This window comes from Phodopus roborovskii, unplaced genomic scaffold (assembly GCF_943737965.1).
Source record: "Phodopus roborovskii unplaced genomic scaffold, PHOROB, whole genome shotgun sequence".
Classification (NCBI taxonomy): Eukaryota; Metazoa; Chordata; class Mammalia; order Rodentia; family Cricetidae; genus Phodopus; species Phodopus roborovskii.
This window is the reverse complement of record NW_026126645.1, coordinates 4626826-4646728: the sequence shown is the minus strand read 5'-3', so window position 1 is coordinate 4646728 and position 19903 is coordinate 4626826. Positions and strand designations below refer to the sequence as shown.

The 19903-nt window shown below is 48.6% G+C and overlaps 1 protein-coding gene across 1 annotated transcript; it reads left to right on the top strand.

Annotated features, from left to right (window-relative positions):
* Positions 1-12972: 12972 nt before the first annotated feature.
* Positions 12973-18440, top strand: Pla2g2f (phospholipase A2 group IIF). Its single transcript, XM_051173652.1, has 5 exons — positions 12973-13213; positions 13814-13866; positions 15947-16091; positions 16904-17013; positions 18167-18440. Exons 1-5 carry the CDS (start codon positions 13098-13100, stop codon positions 18376-18378), a joined length of 636 nt encoding a protein of 211 aa, XP_051029609.1. The 5' UTR covers positions 12973-13097; the 3' UTR covers positions 18379-18440.
* Positions 18441-19903: the final 1463 nt, after the last annotated feature.

Genomic DNA, 19903 nt, shown 5'->3' with positions numbered 1-19903 from the left:
ACACACATGATTTACTGAGCTACACCCATCCAATCCTTTACTGAAGTATAATTTGTATAAGATAAAATATATCCACTAGTAGTTTGGCTAATTCAGATGAAGATATTCCTTATTCATTAACATTTTCCTTAACCCTCCCCCCAATCCACTCCTCCCTGCTCCTGCTGTTCTCCACCCCTACCCCACCTCCACCCCCGCAGCACACCCCTGAAAAAATTTCCCTAAGAAGTCAGTTTCACTCCTTCCTCAAATCCAAGACGACCACCAACCCATCTCCCATCTTTATAGATGGGGCTGTATTGTAAAATTCTCAAAGTGTGCCTATAACCCCAGCACAAGGAGGCAGAGACAGATGGATCCAGGAGGAAGCAGAAGATGGCTTGCTGGCCAGCCAGTTTGCCCAAATCACTGGGCTCTGATGAACCCTGTGTGTGTGAGTGTGTGTGTGTGTGAGAGAGAGAGAGGTGTTGTGTGTCTGTGTGCATATGTATGTGTGCGTGTGTGTCTCTGTGTGAGTGTATTGTGTGAGCGCATGTGTATGTGTATGAGCGTATGTGTGTGTATGTGTGTGTGAGTGTGTCTCTCTGTGTGTATGTGTGTGAGTATATGTATGCTTGTGTGTATGAGTGTGTGTGGCATTAGGGATTAGAGCCAGGGCCTAGTATATGCTAGTCAGGCTCCCTAACACCGCTGCAGCCCTCAGTGTAGCCCTCAGCCTTCCAGTTTCACTAAGTTGCCTGGGCTGGGTGTGAATTGGTTCAGTCACTCAGGCAGAATCTGTGATCTTGTGTCAGCCTCTTAAGTTGTGGGGGCTAGAGACTTGTGTCACCTGACCCTGCTTAGATGAGTCTCTGGAGTTTCAGGCAGATGAACTCATCCAGTTTGGGACTTTGTCTCTGCCTTGGCATCATATACTGTTCCTGAGTTCGTCCATGTTGTTGGGTGTACAGAAGAGTCGTGAATTGTGTCGCCAAGAAGCATCTTGTGGGCTGGTCGTTCAGAAGTGCCACAGTCCCTTTGTCCTTTCTTCAAGTCACATGTATCTAGACTGCTTCTAGCTTGGTTGTCACAAGGTGAGCATAGTTTGGGGAGGCACTTGTGAGGAAGATTCTGGACTGCACGTGTGCACATGCTCTGCTCTCCCAGTAAGCACCGGTAGTGGAATGATGGTGTAGTACCATGAGTATATGTTTACCTTTACAGGAAGTGGCCACACCATCTCCAAAGTCTCCTCAATTTTTATTCCCTCTGGAAGTGTGTGTCGCAGCTGTCTGATGTCCTCACCAGAATGCACCAGTCTTCTCAAACCTCAGACAGGCTAACGGAAGCCCCCACATACCTTTTTCTAACTCTCTCTTCTCCTCATTATATTATCATTTCCTCTCTCCCTTTCTCTGTCTCTCCCTTCTTTCCTCATTATAGCATCATCGAAATGAGACTGAGAAAAAAATAAATCACCCATATTGTTAACGATCCACATCTGTGAATTTTACTCTCATGGCTTGGGCCAAGCACAGATCAGAAATATTTGGGGAATGGCTGGAGAGACAGCTCAGTGGTTAAGAGCATGAAGGGCTCTTCCAGAGGACCTGAGTTCAGTTTCCTGTACTGGTGTTAAGCAGCTCACAACTATCTGTTAACTCTAGCTCCAGGGAACACAGGTGCTCTCTTCTGGCTTCTATGGCAACAGCCCTCACAGGCACACACAAACACACACATACCTACAATTACAAATAAAGCAAAATATTAAAAATATCCAGGGAATATTGTGGGCATACGTGCGCGCGCGTGCGTGTGTGTGTGTGTGTGTGTGTGTGTGTGTGTGTGTGTGCACGTGTACTGAACACACACACACAGATACTCTCCTTTTTCTCTCTTTTTTTTTTTTCTTAGCAGTGCTGGGGATTGAACCTGGGACCTCATGCATACTACTCATGTACTCTACCACTGAGCTACACCTCAGATCAACGGGTTTTCTTTTCCTGTTACCAGTTCCTAATTTATGGGGCAAGAGAGAAAACTTAGAGGGTAAAGTGATGGCTGAACAAGCTTAAGGACCCAAGTTCAGGTCCTTGGTACTCACATAGACTCCAGGCATGGAAGTGCATGCCTGTAGCTCTGGTGTTATGAGTGAGGATGATACAGGCAGATTCTGGAGCCTCACAGCCAGCCAGTCTTGCCAACACAGGCAATCTTCATGTTCAGTGAGAGACCTTGTCTCAAAGAGTTAGATGGAGTGTAGTAGAGAAATATACCTCTGGCTTCTACAGGGGAGCACATCTGTACACACATGCATGCAAGACAGGCAGGCAGACACATACAGACACACACACTTAGTATTTATATTATAGGTGATCTAAAGGTCATTTATTAAGTGATTTATTTATTTTTTACTTTTGAGGTAGTGCCTCACTATATAGCCAAGGCTGGCCCAGAACTGGTTGTGATCCTCCTGCCTCTCAAGTGCAAGGATTATTTATAGATGTGCACTACCAGCTTATGGAACTGATTTAACATGATTTAAAGGAGATGGACAGATTTATGCAAACACTAAGCCATTTTATGTAAGTAAAGTGGACTTGAGTATCTACAGGTGATGGTCTTGGCAATGGGTCCTGACCTATGCCTGCCCTCCCCCCACCCAAGGATAGCAAGGCCTAGCTATGTTAAAACAGCCAATTTAGGGTCAGAGAGATGGCTCAGTGGTTAGGAGTACTTGTGGCTTTTGTAAAGAATCTGAGTTCGGTTCCCAGCAACCACAACCTGTAACTCCACCTCTAGGGGATTCTTTTATGGCCTCTGTGGGCACTGCACTCACTCACACACACACACACACACACACACACACACACACACACACACACACACACACTTAAAAAGAAAATCTTTTTTAGAATGCGCAATTTGCTAAGTGATGCCTGCATGCATCAGTGAAATGGCCGTCAAAATGAAGATGGCTCACTTCCCCACTTGGCTTCCAAGCAACCACTCATTTGCTTATTAGTACAGATGGTTTTGCATTTTCTGGGAAATTGCACAGAAAGTAGAATCCCACAGCATATACATGTTCTGTCTGGTTTCACTCCGCATAATTATCCAGAGACTCATCTTTGCTGTTGCATGCCACTTTTCAGGCCTGAGTAATATTCCCTGGTGCAGGCATATGGAATTCCTCATCTAGTTTCCTGTCTCTAGACTTTTGGTTGTTTGGACAAACGTTTTCATTTCTCTCGGGGAAACATCTAGGAATGGAACCGCTGGGTTATTATCATTTCAAGAAAATGCGTGGACTGAGGGGAAAATGTTACTTAGGAGTGCCTTGAATGTGTGGGGCTAGCATTCCATCTCTAGCAGAACAGAGTGGGGAAATAAGAGGGTGCAGGAAAGGAGGAAGAGGAAGAGAAGGAGAAGGTGGAAGAGGAGAAGGGAGTACCAAATAATTCTCTGCACCTTCCCCACATGCTAATTTACTACTGATACATCTTCTTTGGTGAAACCCTGCTCAAATACTTCATTTATTTTTAAGGGTCTCCTCTCTCCCCACCTCACTTTCTCCTCTCTCCTCTTCTCGTCTTCTCCATGCAGGAGACTGAATCCAGGCATCAAGCGTACTAGGTAAATGCTCTGCTATCCAGCTCCACCCCAAGCTCTTCCATTTCCTTAAGAGAGGATCTTGGGAAGGAGGAAAAGTCAAAGGCTCATGAAGTCCAATGCCATGGATATTTTCTCAGATGTGTGTGCTTTCTGTGTTCTATCAAGAGTTCTACCAAATGCCAGGTCACAATGATTTCTTTCTCTGGTGTGTGTGTTTGTCTTAAAGATTTGATCTCTGTGAGTTCCAGGCCAGCCCACAGTCTACAGAGCAAGTTCCAGGACAGCTAAGCTATACAGAGAAGCCTTGTTTAAAAAAAAATAAGGAAATATTTGTTTTATTTTTAAAGTGTGTGTGTGTGTGCGCGCGCGCGCATGCATGCATGTCATCAAATCCCCTGGAATTGGAGCTACAGGTGATTGTGAGCCATCTGATGTGGGTTGTGGAACCCAAGCCCAGGGCCTCTGCAAGAACTGTATTTCATTTTTTCATTTTTCATTTATTTTATGTGTACGGTGTTTTGCCTGCATGTGTGGGTACCATGTGTGTATAGTGCCAATGTGGCCATAAGAGAGCATTAGATGTCCTGGGGTTGGAGTTACAGAGGGTTGTGAGGTGCCATGTGGGTGTTGGGCGTCAAACCTAGGTCCTCCAAAAAGAACAGCTCATAACCACAGAGCCATCTCTCTAACCCCTGGTTTTTGATTTTGCTTTTTTCCTGAGACGGGGTATCATGTAGCCCAGGCTGGCTTTCAGCTCTTGATCCTTGAGCCTCCAACTTCCAAGTATCAAGATCACAGGCATATATCACCGTGCCCAGCCCATTTTCCTTTAGAAAGTCCCTAAGCTAAATCTTACATGTATAGGCTAAATATTTATTTCTTTAACACACACACACACACACACACACACACACACACACACACACACACACATATATATTGCACACAACATCAAATTTCCCATCATAACCATTTCAACTGTGCAGCATCCCGACTGTCAGCACACTCACAGTGTTACTCAACTCTCCCCACCATCCGCCCACAGAACTTTCCATCTTGCAAAACTGAAACTCTGCTCTCAGTGAGCAGCGAGAGTTCCCACTCCCGTCCCAACCCCTGCAAGGCACTACTCCCCTCTTTGGTGTCTGTGAATTTGAACACTCCAGGAAGCAGGACTCTACAGTGTTTGTCTGTATGACTGACATCTCAAGTATTTCATGATGAGCTTAATGCCCTTATGATTTGTTCGCATTGTGAGCTGCACTGGGACTTCCTTCCTTGAGGCCAAACAAAATGATCCATCTTCAAAGGCAGCTTGTTGAGTATATATCATGTTCTTTCAAGTATACGATTTATTAATTATTTTTGAGATAAGCTCTCAGATGGCCCAAACTAGTCCCAAACTCAAGATAGGTTTTGTAGGAGAAGATAACCCTGATTTTCTCAAGATTGGAGATGCATGCCATCACTATCCTTGGTTTATGGGAACTGAGCTCAGAGCTCTGTGCATGCTAGGCACTCTACCAACTGAGCTATATCTCCAGCCCTTAACTCAATTTTCTTTTTGTTTTCTGGTCATATAGCCCAGGCTGACCTCAAACCCTTGATCCTGTTACCCCTATTTTTCCCACGTGTTTGGGATTATAGGTACATGCTACCATGACCAGCTTTGACTTTTTCTAATCATATTTATGTAACCATGACAACAATCTAGTTTTGGACACCCCAATGAAACTTTACCAATAATAGTCACTCCCTGCTCTGCCACACACTCCCTCCCCTCAACCCTAGTTAACACATGCATTTTCTGTCTCTGTCGCCTGTGTTGGATCTGCATGCAAATGAATCACACAACATATTGCCTTCAGTAACTGCTTCTCCTGGCTGACATTTGTCTCACCCATACTGTGGCATTTACTGACACTGGATTCCATCTTTTGTTCGGTGTGTCCGTGTATGTGTTCCTGTATGTATGTATATACATTTGTGTGTATGTATATAGGTGTGTGGGGGTGGTTAGAGGTCACCATTGTGTTCTCCTCAACTCCTCTCCACTTAATTTCTCAAAAGAAGATCTAATGAACCTGGAGCTTAGCCACACCCACTGACCAGTAAGACCCACAGATCCTCCTGTCCTATCTCTCAGAGCTGGAGTGACAGGCATGTGCCACTGGGTCTGACTTTTATGTGAGTGCCAGGATAGAACTTGGGTCTTCAAGCATGGGTGGAAAGTGTCTGCTGGCTGAGCCACAGGATTGCAGCCTCTATGCTGCTCTCAGTGATTGGAGATGTCCCAGGAGAGGTAGTCCACATCTCGTACATCCACCGGCCCATGGGTGGGCCTCTCTCCTTCACTCTTAGTCCTAATGCACACAGTGACTGTGGACAGTGTACACATCTCCCCTGGACACCTGCTTTTGTTTCTTTGGGGTGTCGACTAGGATGGAACATCCCCTTCACATGGAAAACTCCACACTTAACTCACTGAGGAAAGGCTAGATGGCTTCTAAAGACATGTCATGTTCTTTTTACCTCCCTTTTTCATTATTGTGTATTAGTGGGTGTGAGGTGTTTCCTCAGGGTGGCCTTGATTTGTGTTTCTGTGGTGACTAATGATGTTAAATACCTTTCCATGCACTCATTGGTCACCAGCTTATCTGTGCATGCTAGGCACTGTCCAAGTTCTTTGTCATTTGGAAATTGGGTTGTTATTGCTTTATTGTTGGCTTATGACAGTCATTTATATATTCAGGGCATATTCCTATGAGACACATGATTTCCTCCCACTCTGTGGGGTATCTTCTTGCTTTTTTTTTTTTTTTTTTTTTTTTTTTTTTTGAGGAGTTTTAAATTCTGATGAAATTCAATTTTTTTTTTTTTATGTCTCTTGTGTCACTCTAACACTACTTAGGAAACCATTGCCTATCCCAATACCACAGAGATTTACTCCTACCAAGTGTTTTTATGGTTTTGTTTGCTAGTTTGAGGCAAGGTCTTGCTATGCAGCCCAGGCTAGCCTCCACTCTTTGGTTAGCCTCCTGCCCTTGGTTCCCCAGTGCTGGGATCACAACCACACACCACCATACCTGGACGTCTCCTAAGCTTTTATACTTTACATTTAGGTTTCTGATTCATTCTGAGTTAACCTTTAAAAAAAATGATATATTTTATTTTTAATTACGTGAATGTGTGGGTATCTGTGTGTGGGTATATATACATGAGTGCAGTGTCCTCAGAAGCCAGAAGAGGTGCTGGATACTCTGGAGTTACACTCCAAGCAGTTGTACCTCTCAAGTAGCAAGATTGCAGATGCGTGCCATCATTAGTTTGCATGGTGAAGGAAACTCGGGGTTTCATGCATGCTAGGCAAACACTCTACCAACTGAGCTAAGTCTCCAGCCCTTAACTCAGCAGCGCCTCATGTAGCCCAGGGCTTCAAACCCTAGATCTTCCTGCCTCTACTTCCTAAGCGTTTGGGATGTTAGGTGCGTGCTACCAAGGCCAGCTTCAGTTTTTTTTTTTTTTTTAATTCACATTTATGTAACCATGGCCATGGTCTAATTTTAGACACTCCCAAATGAAACTCTACCAATAGGAGTCACTCTTAGCTCTCCTCGGCCACACATTCCCTCCCCTCAGCCCCAGTTAATTAACCTAATAGACTCGGGTGCTGGGAATCAAACTTCAGTCCTTCACAAGAGCCTCAGATACTCTTTACTGCTGAGCCATCTCTCCAGCCCCCATTTTGAGCTCACCTTTGTGGGTGGCATGAGGAAGGGTTTTAGCCTTGTTCTTTTGATTGGAGATATCCAGCTATCTCCTCTAGATTTGTTGAAGAGAACAATTTTTCTCTACTTACTATATTAGCATCCTTGTTGAATTATGATCCGTTCTGCTTATTTTTATTTTACTTTTTGAGACAGGGTCTCATGTAGCCTAGTCTTACCTCAAAGTCAGTATGTAGCTGAGGATGACCTTGAACTGCTGATCTTACACTTCCACAGTGCTGGGGTTCTTTCCTGGTATATGTCATTATACCAGGTTTATGTGGTTGTAAGGCCTTCATGCATACTCAGCAAATGCTTTAGCAACTGAATTATACCCAACCCCCTACTTAAATTCTATTTAAATTTTGTATATGGTGAGAGGTAAGGTTTGAAATTCTTCTCCTCCTCCTCCTCCTCCTCCTCCTCCTCCTCCTCCTTCTTCTTCTTCTTCTTCTTCTGTTTTTCCTCTTTCTTTCCTTTATTTCCCTCTTCATTGTTGACAGGAATATCCCCCAGTCATTGAAATTTCTGTATGAATTTTAGGAGGAGCTTGCTGAACCCTGTAAGAAAAGTCTGCTAAAGTTTGCCTGAAGAAACACTGACATTGAATCCATAGAGCCCAGGGAGGAAGTGGCCTCTCGGTGCCGCTGAGCATCCCGGCTCACCACTGTGGGCTAGCTCTTGGTTCATCTGGGGCTTATTTTAGTCTCCTTTGGTCCCTCTGGACATTTCTTCCATTTTCAGTGTGCACATTTCCCATTTCTTTATCCGTTTCATCCATAGACATTTGATACCATCAGTATTTTTTGCAAATGTTTTTAGGTTTTCAGTTTCTAAACATTCATTTCCAGCATGTAGACATAACAGCTGTTGTTAGTTTGGAATGTTCATGTTTTATTCCGCAACCTGGCTAAATTCAGTGTATGAATTCAATATGTGTAGATTCCACAGGGTTTTGTTGTTGTTTGTTTATTTGTTTTGGACCAAGGTCTTACGTTCTCTGGCTGTTGGGGAACTCGCCATTGGCTCTGACTCAGACTTCCTCCTGCTTCCCCCTCCTGGGCGCTGAGGTCACAGAGGGAGCCACCATTTCTTCTAAAATGTTAAACAGTGATTTCATTGCTTGAGCATAGAGATGAGTTTGTACAGCTGGGGAAACGCTGCTGGTGATTCATTTTCCCCAGGATGAGAGATAACCTAAGTGATACTGGGTGGATGGATGGGTTCACCTCTTTATCATTCAGAACCATCCTAATGGTAGGAGTTCTTCCAACCCAGGGATGCATTTTTAAGATTCAGCTCTGGCTGCTTTTGAACTTGTGATCTTCCTGTCTTTGCCTCCTGAGTGTTGGGTCTACAGACAGACACCACTTATCATGCCTGGCTGGACCAAGGCTTCTTTAACTTTCCCATAATGCATAGGGAGCTATGTATTGTGAGTCCTTCAAGGTCACACTGATTGGTGATCAGTTTATAAACCTGCTCCTTCCTGTCACCAGATGTCAGTTTCAGCCAAGTGAAGGCACTGTTGTGACAGGGCAGGACTGTGAACACATGGCTGGCTGTGGCAACGGTCAGACAGAAATCCTCATGTGGGTTATCCTGTTGATGCTAATAGAACTATTCTTTTGTTGTTGGTGGTGGTTATTTGTTTACTCTTTGAGGCAATGTCTCTCTATGTAGCCCAGCTGGCCTCAAACTCAAAGGAGATTTTCCTGCTTCTGCCTCCTGAGTGCTGGGATTAGGCACACCCGTTATCCTGTCCAGAAACAGACATCCTTTGTGGCTTTAATGTGTTTTATTTCTTTTTGTGCCTCCCCACCCCTCTCTCTTTACCTTACTGTATTAAATGTCCCCACCGATGCCCCCTCCAGCCCCAGTGCAGTGTCGAACAGACCCAGTGGGTGGACATCCTTGCTCCCTTCCCAGCAGGGGGCATTCAGCTTTTCCGCACCAGGAATGACTTTAACTTCCATTTATAGTTCAAGCTGAACTTAGATCTCAATTTTCTGACTTTTAAATTTTTTGTTGTCAAGAATGAAAGCTGAATTTTGTCACATGGTGCTCTCTTGGTTGGTTTAATTGCATCTGTGATATCTTACACTTTTTTTAAAATAAAAAAAAAATCTGTTAAAGTGATATAATACACACGGGCTGTATTATTGGTGTAAAAATAAATCTTTCGTTCCTGGGATGAAGCCGACTTGGCTACGGTTTCCTTTTTTTGTTTGTGCATTATTACAGAGTCTGCATGCAGGTCATTGGTCTGTATGCTTCCTCTGAGGTGTTGTTATTAGCTTTGGTATCGGAATGGACGTGACTGCAGAGGGTAAATTCAGCACCTTCTCACATAAGATCATGTAGGGACTCCTGTGAGAACTTGTTCTGACCCGAATGGTGTTCCCTCACCATGGGGAAACCTCTTTGGCACTTTAGCTCAGTGCTTCAGAATGTGTCTATATTTGCAGAGTACCTTCAAAGGGGTGACTGAGTTCATGAGTGTGGGCCCTAACCCACAAAAACAAAAGTCACAAAGTCACCCCACAGTGTCTCTTCGCACCCATCTTTGGGAACAGCTTAGGTTTGTATCTGGGTTTGCTCTCCCACAAGTGGAATTTCTGGGTGGACCAGTTTATTATTCACTATTGAGCACTTGGAGCTTGGAAGAGGAAGGTGGGAGGGGAGGAGCTTGCCCCTCCCTCCCCGGGAGGATGGGGCCTGTCTGACTTGTACCTCCACTAGAATTTTAGGGGACAAAGTGGATCCCTGGGGTCCCAGCCTAAGCAACACAGGCATCCCCCAGCTCCTGCATCTGTGTCTGCATCTTCTTGTTATTCAGTGCTCTTCCTGAGAGGTGGATGCAAATGCAGAGGTAGAATTAGAAGCCAGCAGACACCAAAGCATCACTGGCCTGAGATGGTGGAGCAAACCTTGGGGCTCACTCTCCAGGGTTCCCAGTCTGTGTTGAGATCCACAAGCCAAAACACACAGGTACCCACAAAGGAAAGCACATACAAGTACAGATGAGAGCCTTCCTGTGTGTGGACGTGTGACTGGAGGCTGTGAGGGGCTTCCTGAGGACACAGACAGGAAACTGGGCAGAAGTGGGGGGTGGGAGAGGGATAATGAAGTTCACCTGAGATGGGCCCATTGGCTTCGGACAGCCACAAGAGGAAATCTGTAAAGCCTGGGGATGGGAGGAAAGAGAAGCTTGTGTGTGTATGTGTGTGTGTGTGTGTGTGTGTGTGTGTGTGTCTGTGTGTCTGTGTGTGGAGGGGAGGGTAGAGGGGAAGGTGGAGGGGAGGGTGGAGAGGAGGGTGGGGGGGAAATGGAAGGGAGTGTGATGGGGAGGATGGAGGGGATGGGGCATTCTTTCAGACCCTTTCCAACAGGATCAGAAACACTGGATGAGTAGAGATGAGCCGTTATGGGGATAACTGGAAGTACCAGAGTCCAACAGTCCTGTTTCCCCATCACCCCCAACCCCCGCACCCCATGCCGAGTCACCCCAGGCCCTTGTCACAATCCAGTCTTTAAAATGGAGCCCTGTGCATGCCTCATAGGCATGCACTGACACTGGCTGTTGCCATCCCTGGCTCCACAGGGGGAGGGAGCCCACTGGCCAAGGTCTCAGCCAGGAGATGGTAGGGTCGGTGCCTGGTCAGCCTGCTCAGGCAGCCCAGAGCTCAGACCCTCCCTTCTTTGCTGACCCCACACAGAACGGAGTAATGACAGGGACCAGCCACACACACTCCACTTCCTAAACGCAGTCAACTGACGCCAACACCCAGAGTCACCAGGCTCTCCACCTGATACCACTCAGGGTGCTGCAGTGATTTTCAAAGGCATTTTTTGGGGTGTGACAATTTAGGAGTGAGGTAGGAGAGCTGTTGCTGGGGCCTGGGGTCCTGTTTGAAGCCCTGATATGTGTTACTTGGCTGTACTGGGTGTGGTCTCTACAGACAAAGACAGGTTAGAGGAACCCCAAGAGGCCTTGCTCCTGACATTGCAGGGGATCTGTGGGTTCTCTGCAGGGTGCAGATGCAAGCATTTGAGCCCCCAACCCCAGCTGGGGTCTCTGTCTGGGGGGAGGTGGCCACAACATGCTTGTGGATGATGGGAGCCCCTTCAGGTGTAAGGGGAATTCTGTCCATTTGGACAGTGGACAGGTATGCGTCCACATAAAGTCCCCTTGCCAACAAGAGCCTCCTTCAGTGGGCCAGACTGGGCTCCTGGAGACTTTCTTCTTAAGCGGGCTTTGATGTGTAGGCTTCATTGTGGGTCTCTGCAGTGTCCATGTATAGCTGTAGTCCTGCGACAATGGTTTAGCTGGGATCTCTGTGGTCCTCTGAAGTCTCCTTTATCAGCCTCTACCATCCCCTGGGGGAAGGCCTGATCACCCTGCTGTTTTGGAAAAAGCTGTCTGGTCAGCTTAGCTGGAGCCTCTGCCCCTGCTGGGTCCTCATGATGATTTTGTGTTCGCTCACACTTGTCTTTGCCTTGTTTTATGCACTTCCGTTTCCCTTTAAAATGTTAATTTTATTTTTAAAATATTTTATTTTTATGTGCCTCTGTGTGTGTGTGTGTGTGTGTGTGTGTGTGTGTGTGTGTGTGTACGCACTGCGCGCACGTGCACTCAGGAGACTGTAAAGGTCAGAAGAGGCACTGGATCCCTAGGAACTGGAGTGAGAGATGGTTGGGAGCCACCATGTAGGTGCTGGGAACCGAACCTGGGTCCTCTGCAAATAGGGTAATAAGTGCTTTTTAACTTCTGAGCCATCTCTCTAGCCTCAACTTATTTTCATTTTTATGTGTGTGAATGCTTTGCCTGCGTGTATGAGCCTGTACTACTTGCATGCCTGGTGCCTGAAGAAGCAGAATAAGGCACTAGCTCCAATGAACTGGAGTTACAGGCAGTGGTAAGCTGTGGGTTAAGTGCTGGGAACTGAACTCAGGTCCTCTGCAAGAGCATCATTGCTCTTAAGCACTGAGGCAACATCCAGCCTTTCTCTCCCTCCCTCCCTCCCCACTCAGACACACAGACACACACACACACACACACACACACACACACACACACACACACACACACTATTGCCCAGGGTAGACTAAAACTGGCTATATAGCTGAGGATGGACTTGAACTCCTGCTCCTCCTGCCTCCATCTCCTAAGAGCCAGGATTACAGGCATGAGCTACAACTGGGTTTCTGCTGTGTTTGGATCCAGATCCTTGTGCACTCTGGCCACTCAGCCCTCCTTGCCTTGTATTTGGGACTGAGTCCAGTCTCTCTTGCTCTCTACAAGGCCCCGGTACAGTGGTCCCTTACAGGAGGGTCCCTTGAAGAAAGTGCCTCTTGTTTTTCTTCGACAAGTGCTGTTGGGTAACATTTTCCTTAGCATCCTCCAGCTGGGGATGGAGAGAGCTTCAGGTACAGAGGGTGGGGCTGAGTCTTGGTGGCTGTACCCCACTCCCAAGCCTAGGGGTGGGCAGGCTGATGAGGGGTGGGGCTTTTACCAGCCTGGTGTGGGAAGGGAGGGCTGTGACAGTGGGAGGGGAGAGGTGGAGCCAGCCTTTTCTAGGACATCTGTCACCTGCCTCCTGCCCAGGGGCCTTGCCCCAGCACTACCCTGCTAGTGTGCCTGGCAGCGTGAAGCTGGGGCCTGCTCCTCAGAAACTCCGGGGCATTTTAAGGACCTTTCAAGCCCTATGTCGCTGGCCTCCCCAAACCCAAGGCATGGCAGATGGGGCACAGGCCAACCCCAAAGGGTTCAGGAAGAAGGTGCTGGCTAAACACCCCGCTGGATGGAAGAGTCCAAGCCTTGGGGCCTCTTCTCCTTCCAGAATCTCCAGGTAAGGTGCTTGATGCCCCGGAATGGAACATTCCATGGAGAAGGGCAGGGGGATGGGAAGGGGATCTACTTGTAGAGTTAGCTCTTCAGGAAGTAGAACTGAGTGTCTGTACATTGAGCAGAGGTCTGCCCACTGCGTTCTGGTGCTTGAAAGACCCGTGGGACACTTAGTCAACTTCATTCCATTCTTGAAGCCCAGAGAAGCTAAGAGACCTGCCTGTGACTCCCTCAGCATTTGCAGAGCTGAATCTAGAACCCAGTGACCTGGGTCTCTTGGGTTTAGGTTTTAAGATCCAGTTGCCAGGTAGGGTCCTGTGACTCGGGTCCTAGTATTCCTTGGAGTATGGACTGAAGAGGGCTGAATCTGGTGTGGGACAACGGCTTCCTGTCTTGGAGCTGAGAGTTGGGGAGGGGACATTGGTTCTGGTGGCTCTGCTACCCTGGGGTGTGTTACTCCCTGGAGATGCAGGCCAGGTGGGGAAGTGTCCATCACGGGGCTGGGTGACAGCAATTAGAGCAAGAGAAAGCAGGTGTCTTGAATGAGACCTGACTACAGGTAGCTTGGGAAGAGGGATTCAGGCTGAGCTTTGTTCTCTCTCAGGTCCAGCCTGGGTATGAAGAAATTCTTTGCCATTGCAGTCCTGGCCGGCAGCGGTGAGCTTGGCACCCAGTGGCCCCTCCCCCTTTCTCTATAATGGGGGCTCCTGTGTTATTCTACTGACAGCCTGTTCCTCTTTCTCTCTCTCTGGTCTCCACTTCCCTGTGGAGGCTTCAACCTCTCCTCTGGGGCTGTTTAGTTCTAGACACCTGTAAACAAGCCAGGGGCCCTCTTTTATGAGCTATGCCGAGCAGGTGCAGAGGGCTGAGCAAGCCTCGTAAACTGGTAGTGTTTGCCATTATTGTGGACCTGAGCATATGTATTAGTGACTTTCCGTGCTGGCAGGAGTTAATGAGTTTGTGTGTAGCTGGATGCGTGTCTGTGCATGAGTGTGGGTGTGTCTGAGCATACACTATGTCTGTGTGCCCCACAGTAAAATATGGCTCATGGCTGGGACCTGGTATATATCTGTGTTCATCATGGTGTGTGTGTGTGTGTGTGAGAGAGAGAGAGAGAGAGAGAGAGAGAGAGAGAGAGAGAGAGAGAGGGAGAGGGAGAGAGAGGGACAGAGAGAGGGAGGGAGAGGGAGAGGGAGTGTTTGTGTGTAAACTCTCCCAGGGCTGATGCCCAGGCCTTCATGGATGAGAGCAGTTATCCCCCAGCATAGCTGAGTGAGGCTCCTGATACAAGTTTGGCCCTACCTCACACCCCCAAAGACAAGGTTCATTGTGGCCAGGCATGAGAAAGGGCTGATGTACTCAGACAAAATGACCTGTCATTTCAAAAACAATTATCTCTCCCAAAACCACTGGTCTGAGGAAACTAATATGAACTATTTCTTGTGCCCATGGCCTTTCTTCTGGTTTCTGATTCTCCTGAGTGATGGTTTTATGAGGTAAAGTGTGTGTGTGTGTGTGTCTGGGTGCCCCCAAGGCCCTTTGGGCTCCATCCAGCCTCTAGTTTCCCAACCCTGGACTCCCTATCTCTCACAACATGTCCTGTCCATGGAGGGAGGAGGTTGGAGGATGCGGGGAGAGGGTGCCTAATTCCAAGCGCAGCTCCAGCAGGCCAGAGTGAAGGTTGCATGCACACAGGTTCCACACAGTTCCAGCTAAGGAACAGATAAGGCTCCTGCCCAAACTCTGCTCCTCCCAGCCTGTGCTACCTGAGCAAGTCCTTTCACCTTCTGAGCCTTCATTTTCTCACCCTGTAGATGCCGGTGGGTGGGTGAGTAGCTTCACTCAGGTAGGCTGGTGGCGCTGACTCAGCACAGATGGTTCAAAGAGCCTCACACCCTACAGGAGACAGGAGAGGGAAGCAGTTGAGAGAAGGAAGGGTGAATGGCTGGAGGGCCCAGCTGCTGGCAGGAAGCTGCTTTTTGCTGGTGACAGAAGTACCCTTGAGTTATTGCTTGTGCCGTATGTGCATCGTATGACACACAGACTCCAGGATGCTGGCGGGGACCCCGGCTCCCCTTCAGTTGCAGAGACACCAGAAGCCAAATTCTTGTAGCTCATGGCAGTATGTGGCATTTGTGAAGCTCTCTCCAGTGAACTGGATACTCAGAATGACCTCTTTGGGGAGTGGTCTCCGATCTCATTAAGTTGCCCAGGCTGGCCTTGCATGTTCAATCCTCCTGCCTCAGACGACTCCTAAGTATCTGGAATGTGTACCACTGAACATGGCTGAAATGTAATTGTGACTTTTAGTATTTTCACGCTAGTATGAGTTCATCAGATGCCAAGCACCTGAGGCAAGGGGGGTGTGTGTGTGGCTGAGGTCCCTCTGTCCTGCTTGGCTCTAGGTTCTCCAATATCATGTGACAGTGTGACCCTAGGCAAGTTACTCAGGGCTCTTTCCAGCTTCAATTTGCTTATCAGGAAAAATGTGATAATAACAAAAGTCAGGGGTTGCAGTGAACGCCCAATGAGTTATCAAATGCGAGGGTTTAGGACACTGCCTGGCCTGCAGCTAAATGAACCATATTTGGTCATCTAGGCTGAAGGGCTCAGTGCAGGGGTGAGAAACATCCCAGCCTACAGGATTTGTCTGTTCCCTCCCCTCCCCCCTCTCATTCCCTGAGTCTTGGTTCTGGGGAGTCACCAGGCTAGATTTACACTCCCGGTTCTCTTGCAGTTGTATCCACCGCCCACAGCAGCCTGTTGAACCTGAAGTTCATGGTGGAGGCCATCACGCACAAAAACGCCATCCTGTCCTTTGTGGGCTACGGCTGCTACTGCGGGCTGGGGGGCCGAGGCAAGCCCATGGATGAGGTAGACTGGTAGGTTCTGGAGGCCCCCTGTGGGGAGAGATAGGGGGCAGCTAATGGACAGACTGAGGAGGTGGGGCCAGGAACTCCATCTTCAGCTTCTTAGATGCTTTCTGTTGTCCATATTAGAACGGCATTTTACGCCCTCCCACAAACAGCCAAGGAGGTTCAGGTTTCATGGCTGATGTTCCACAATGGCAAGGGACGGACACCCATGCCATTAGTCCATGCTTCTTCCCTCAAACTGAGAGACCCTGGGAGCCATGGTTTTCATTCTCCCTTCTCTGGCAGCAGCCAGCACCAAATCTGGCACCACGAGGAGATGGCAGTTGGCTTCACTCTTTTAGAAGAGGAGGGTGACTACTCCTCATTTGTTTCCCACCTTTCACCCCCCCCAGTGCCCGTTGACCCACCCCAGACCCCTCCCTGGCCATCCAGCACAAGGAGGCAGGGCCTCTGTATAGGTCTGAGTTACTTTGTGCTGCTGGTTTTAAAGTCCTATCTTCCTGCCCACCCGACCCTCTTTCCCTCCCTGGCCTGGTGGCTGGGACACCTGGCTCCAAGGCAGGGAGGGAGCTGAGAGCCCTGACATAGAACACAGAGGTAGGATCAAGGACAAGAATACAGGGTGCCAGTACCAGTTTAGCTTTACTGGGTGAGCTTGGCATATAACTGCCCCGCTCAGAGCTACAGTCTGAAGGGCTGACCACTATGGGCTGAAACTGATGATCTGAGGTCTCCCGTGGTGGGGGTGGGGGTTGGGTTGGCTGCCTGCACCTGTCTGATCATCAATGCTCCTACCCCACCCCACCCCACCCCACCAGGTGCTGTCATGCCCATGACTGCTGCTACCAGAAGGTCTTTGACCAGGGCTGCCGCCCGTACGTGGACCACTATGAGCACAGGATCGAGAATGACACTGTGATCATCTGCAGTGAGTCCCTCCCTTGACACCCTCGCTAGGAACGGGACTTAGGGGTGAGGGTGGGGACCCAAAGACAAACCCAGGGTAGCCCACTAAGTTCTGATTTCAGGCAAACAATGAAAAACATTTTTGGGATAAGGATAACCCAAACGAGACCACTGGCACTAAAAGTTAACTGTTGGATTCAAATTAGTAGTAGCATAAAATGAAGACTTAGAATAACCACTGATTTGGCATGGATTTGACTGAACACTACCTTTTGTTACTTGGCTCTTACCAATCACTCCCTAGGAAAGTAAGGAGGAGTCTGGGAAAGCAGGAGGTAGCCAGTACGGGTGGGTAAACCTCTTTTCTTTCTTCCTAATTTTGCTGATTTTTTCTTATGTGTATGTGGGCCTGCTTGTCTATATGTGCTCCATGTGTTAGCATGTGCCTGTAGAGGCCAGAAGAGGGTGTTGGAGTCCCTGGAACTAGAGTTACAGGCATTGTGAAGCCCCTGATTTCGGCACGGAGAACTGAAACTAGGTCCTCTGCAAGAAGCAGCCATGTTCTTAACTGCTGGGCCATGTAATGCCAGGTTTTTCTGTCCAACCCCCTCCTGCAGCCGCTTTTAAATAATCACTCAGAGGCGTATCTCAATTATAATGTTTAGCCGATAACTCAGGCTTATTACTAACTAGCGCTTACATTTAATTTACCCATTTCTATTATCTATATAGTGCCATCTGGCTGTGGCTTAACTGGTCCGCTGCCATCTTGTTTCTTGTGCAGCTGGCTGGAGTCTCCTCAACTCTGCCCCTCCTCATCCCAGTCCTCATTTTGATTGCTCCACCCAAACTTATCCTGCCTGGCTATTGGTCAAACGGCTTTAATTATTAACCAATGGGAACAATACGTATTCACAGTGTACAAAGCACCCCATAGCAGAGCCATCTCTCCTGCTCCCCATCTTTCTTTCTTAGCTTCAGTTGTCCCAGCTGTTCAGAGGTCCCCTAGTTTTACCATGTGAGCCACTCACAAGGGTGTGGCACCCCAGCCCAGAGCAGGGCACACTAAAAGCCCAGGTGGCACAAGACCTACTGACTTGAAGTCATTTCCCAAAGGCCACTGGGTTCTCAGAGTCCCTTCCTTTGTCCCCGTATCACCCATCGCCTATGCACAGGTGAACTCAATGAGACAGAGTGTGACAAGCAGACGTGCGAGTGTGACAAGAACTTGACTCTGTGCCTCAAGGATCAGCCATACAGAGACAAGCACCGAGGCTACCTCAATGTCTACTGCCAGGGTCCCACACCCAACTGCAGCATCTACGACCCTTACCCAGAGGAAGTTACCTGTGGCCATGGTTTCCCAGCGACCCCTGTCTCAACCTAGCCTGACTAAGGTCTGAGAGAAAAGAGGGCAGGGAGTCTGGCTGGGGTCTACATCTGATATGTGGGGCCGAGGCTATCTTGTGACTCCCTCCTAGCCCTGTAGTGAGCTCAGTACCAGAAGACTCTGGAAGTCCAAGGCTTGTCTGTGGCCTTTACTCTGTCAGCCTCACACTCAGCAGCTGGGTCAGGGCTTAGCGGGAAGCACATTTACTTGCTGGGGTCTCACCTGGATATGGAAGGAAACGATGTGGCCTCAACTCAACTCCCAAAACCTGTGACCCATCACAGGCCTGGAACTACACTCAGGCAGGCAGAGGGCTGGGCTGAGGCCTGGGTTCTGGAGACCCTTGGAGTCCCACAAGATAACTTAAGGTAGACTTGTGACTCTCTAGAGTCCCACTCACAGAATGGGTGGCCCCATCCAGCCCTCAGCCAACAGGAGGTGTCTAGGCCTAAAGCCTGACCTCTGTTACCCAGTGCCTTTTGGCAGGCTCCAAGGGCACAGAGACCCCATGTACACAGTATGTGTGTGTACAGGGACTGGCAGGAGGTGGTCACACATCCACAGTTTTCCCTGCCCTTCCGACTCCTGCACGAAAGTGGTGTATACCCCACTGGGCCCTTACCCCACCCAAATTCAGAGTGGCGAGCTAGGAGTATCTGGAGCACTCACTCCGTATGCAGGACGAGGCCAGTTCAGGCTGTCTCCGGGGTTGAAAGGTGAAAGGGAAGATCACATCAGGAGACTGAGAGGGAAACTTGGATAGAGAGGGAGGGAGATGGTAAAGAAGGGAATGGGGGGGGGGGGCAAGATGTAACGAGGGCCAGGCCAGTTGTCAGACATGGAGATGGGGTTAGCAAGAAGAGAGATGGGGACAGGCTAGTGAAGCTGAGGGTGTGGCCCCATGAGTCTGGGAATCTTGAAGGCTCCTGCTGGCGGGTCACCTTCTCCACTGTCGCCAGCCTTGTGTTTCTTTAGGTGTACCTCCCCTGTCCCCTGCCTCATCTGCCATCTCAAGGTCAGCGGTGTCTAGCCTTGCCTCATACCTGTCTTCTGCCTTCGTCCTGCTAACTCTGAGGACCCAGGAATGCCAGCCCCATGTGGACACTCAGGACATTCACCAGGAAGCTCAGCTTGCGTGGCTCCGTGGGACATTGTCACTGGAGAGAGAGCCAAGCAGGGTGACTGTAGAAGCAGGAAAAGATGTCTATGCAGATGGCAGTGTCTGAAATGGCAGCTTTGGGACTAAGGGAGTCACTGTGTGCAAGAGGGACCCTCACGCCGGTCCTGGTGTGACAGGGCGGTCACTTATGTGCACTGACCCAACTTGCCCTTTGCCTTGGCCTTGTGATCTTCTTTATCTACCCTCTCAGGAGCTCAGCAAATAGGCTTCCCTTCTCTTCCCTGCTACACTAGCTCCACCCCAAGAGCTGTGATGGGTGCCCAGAGAGCTTACGGCTGAGTTTTGACACCAGGCTTGTGGGCTCCTCCATGGATACACACCTCCTATAGAGAAGGCTGGGGC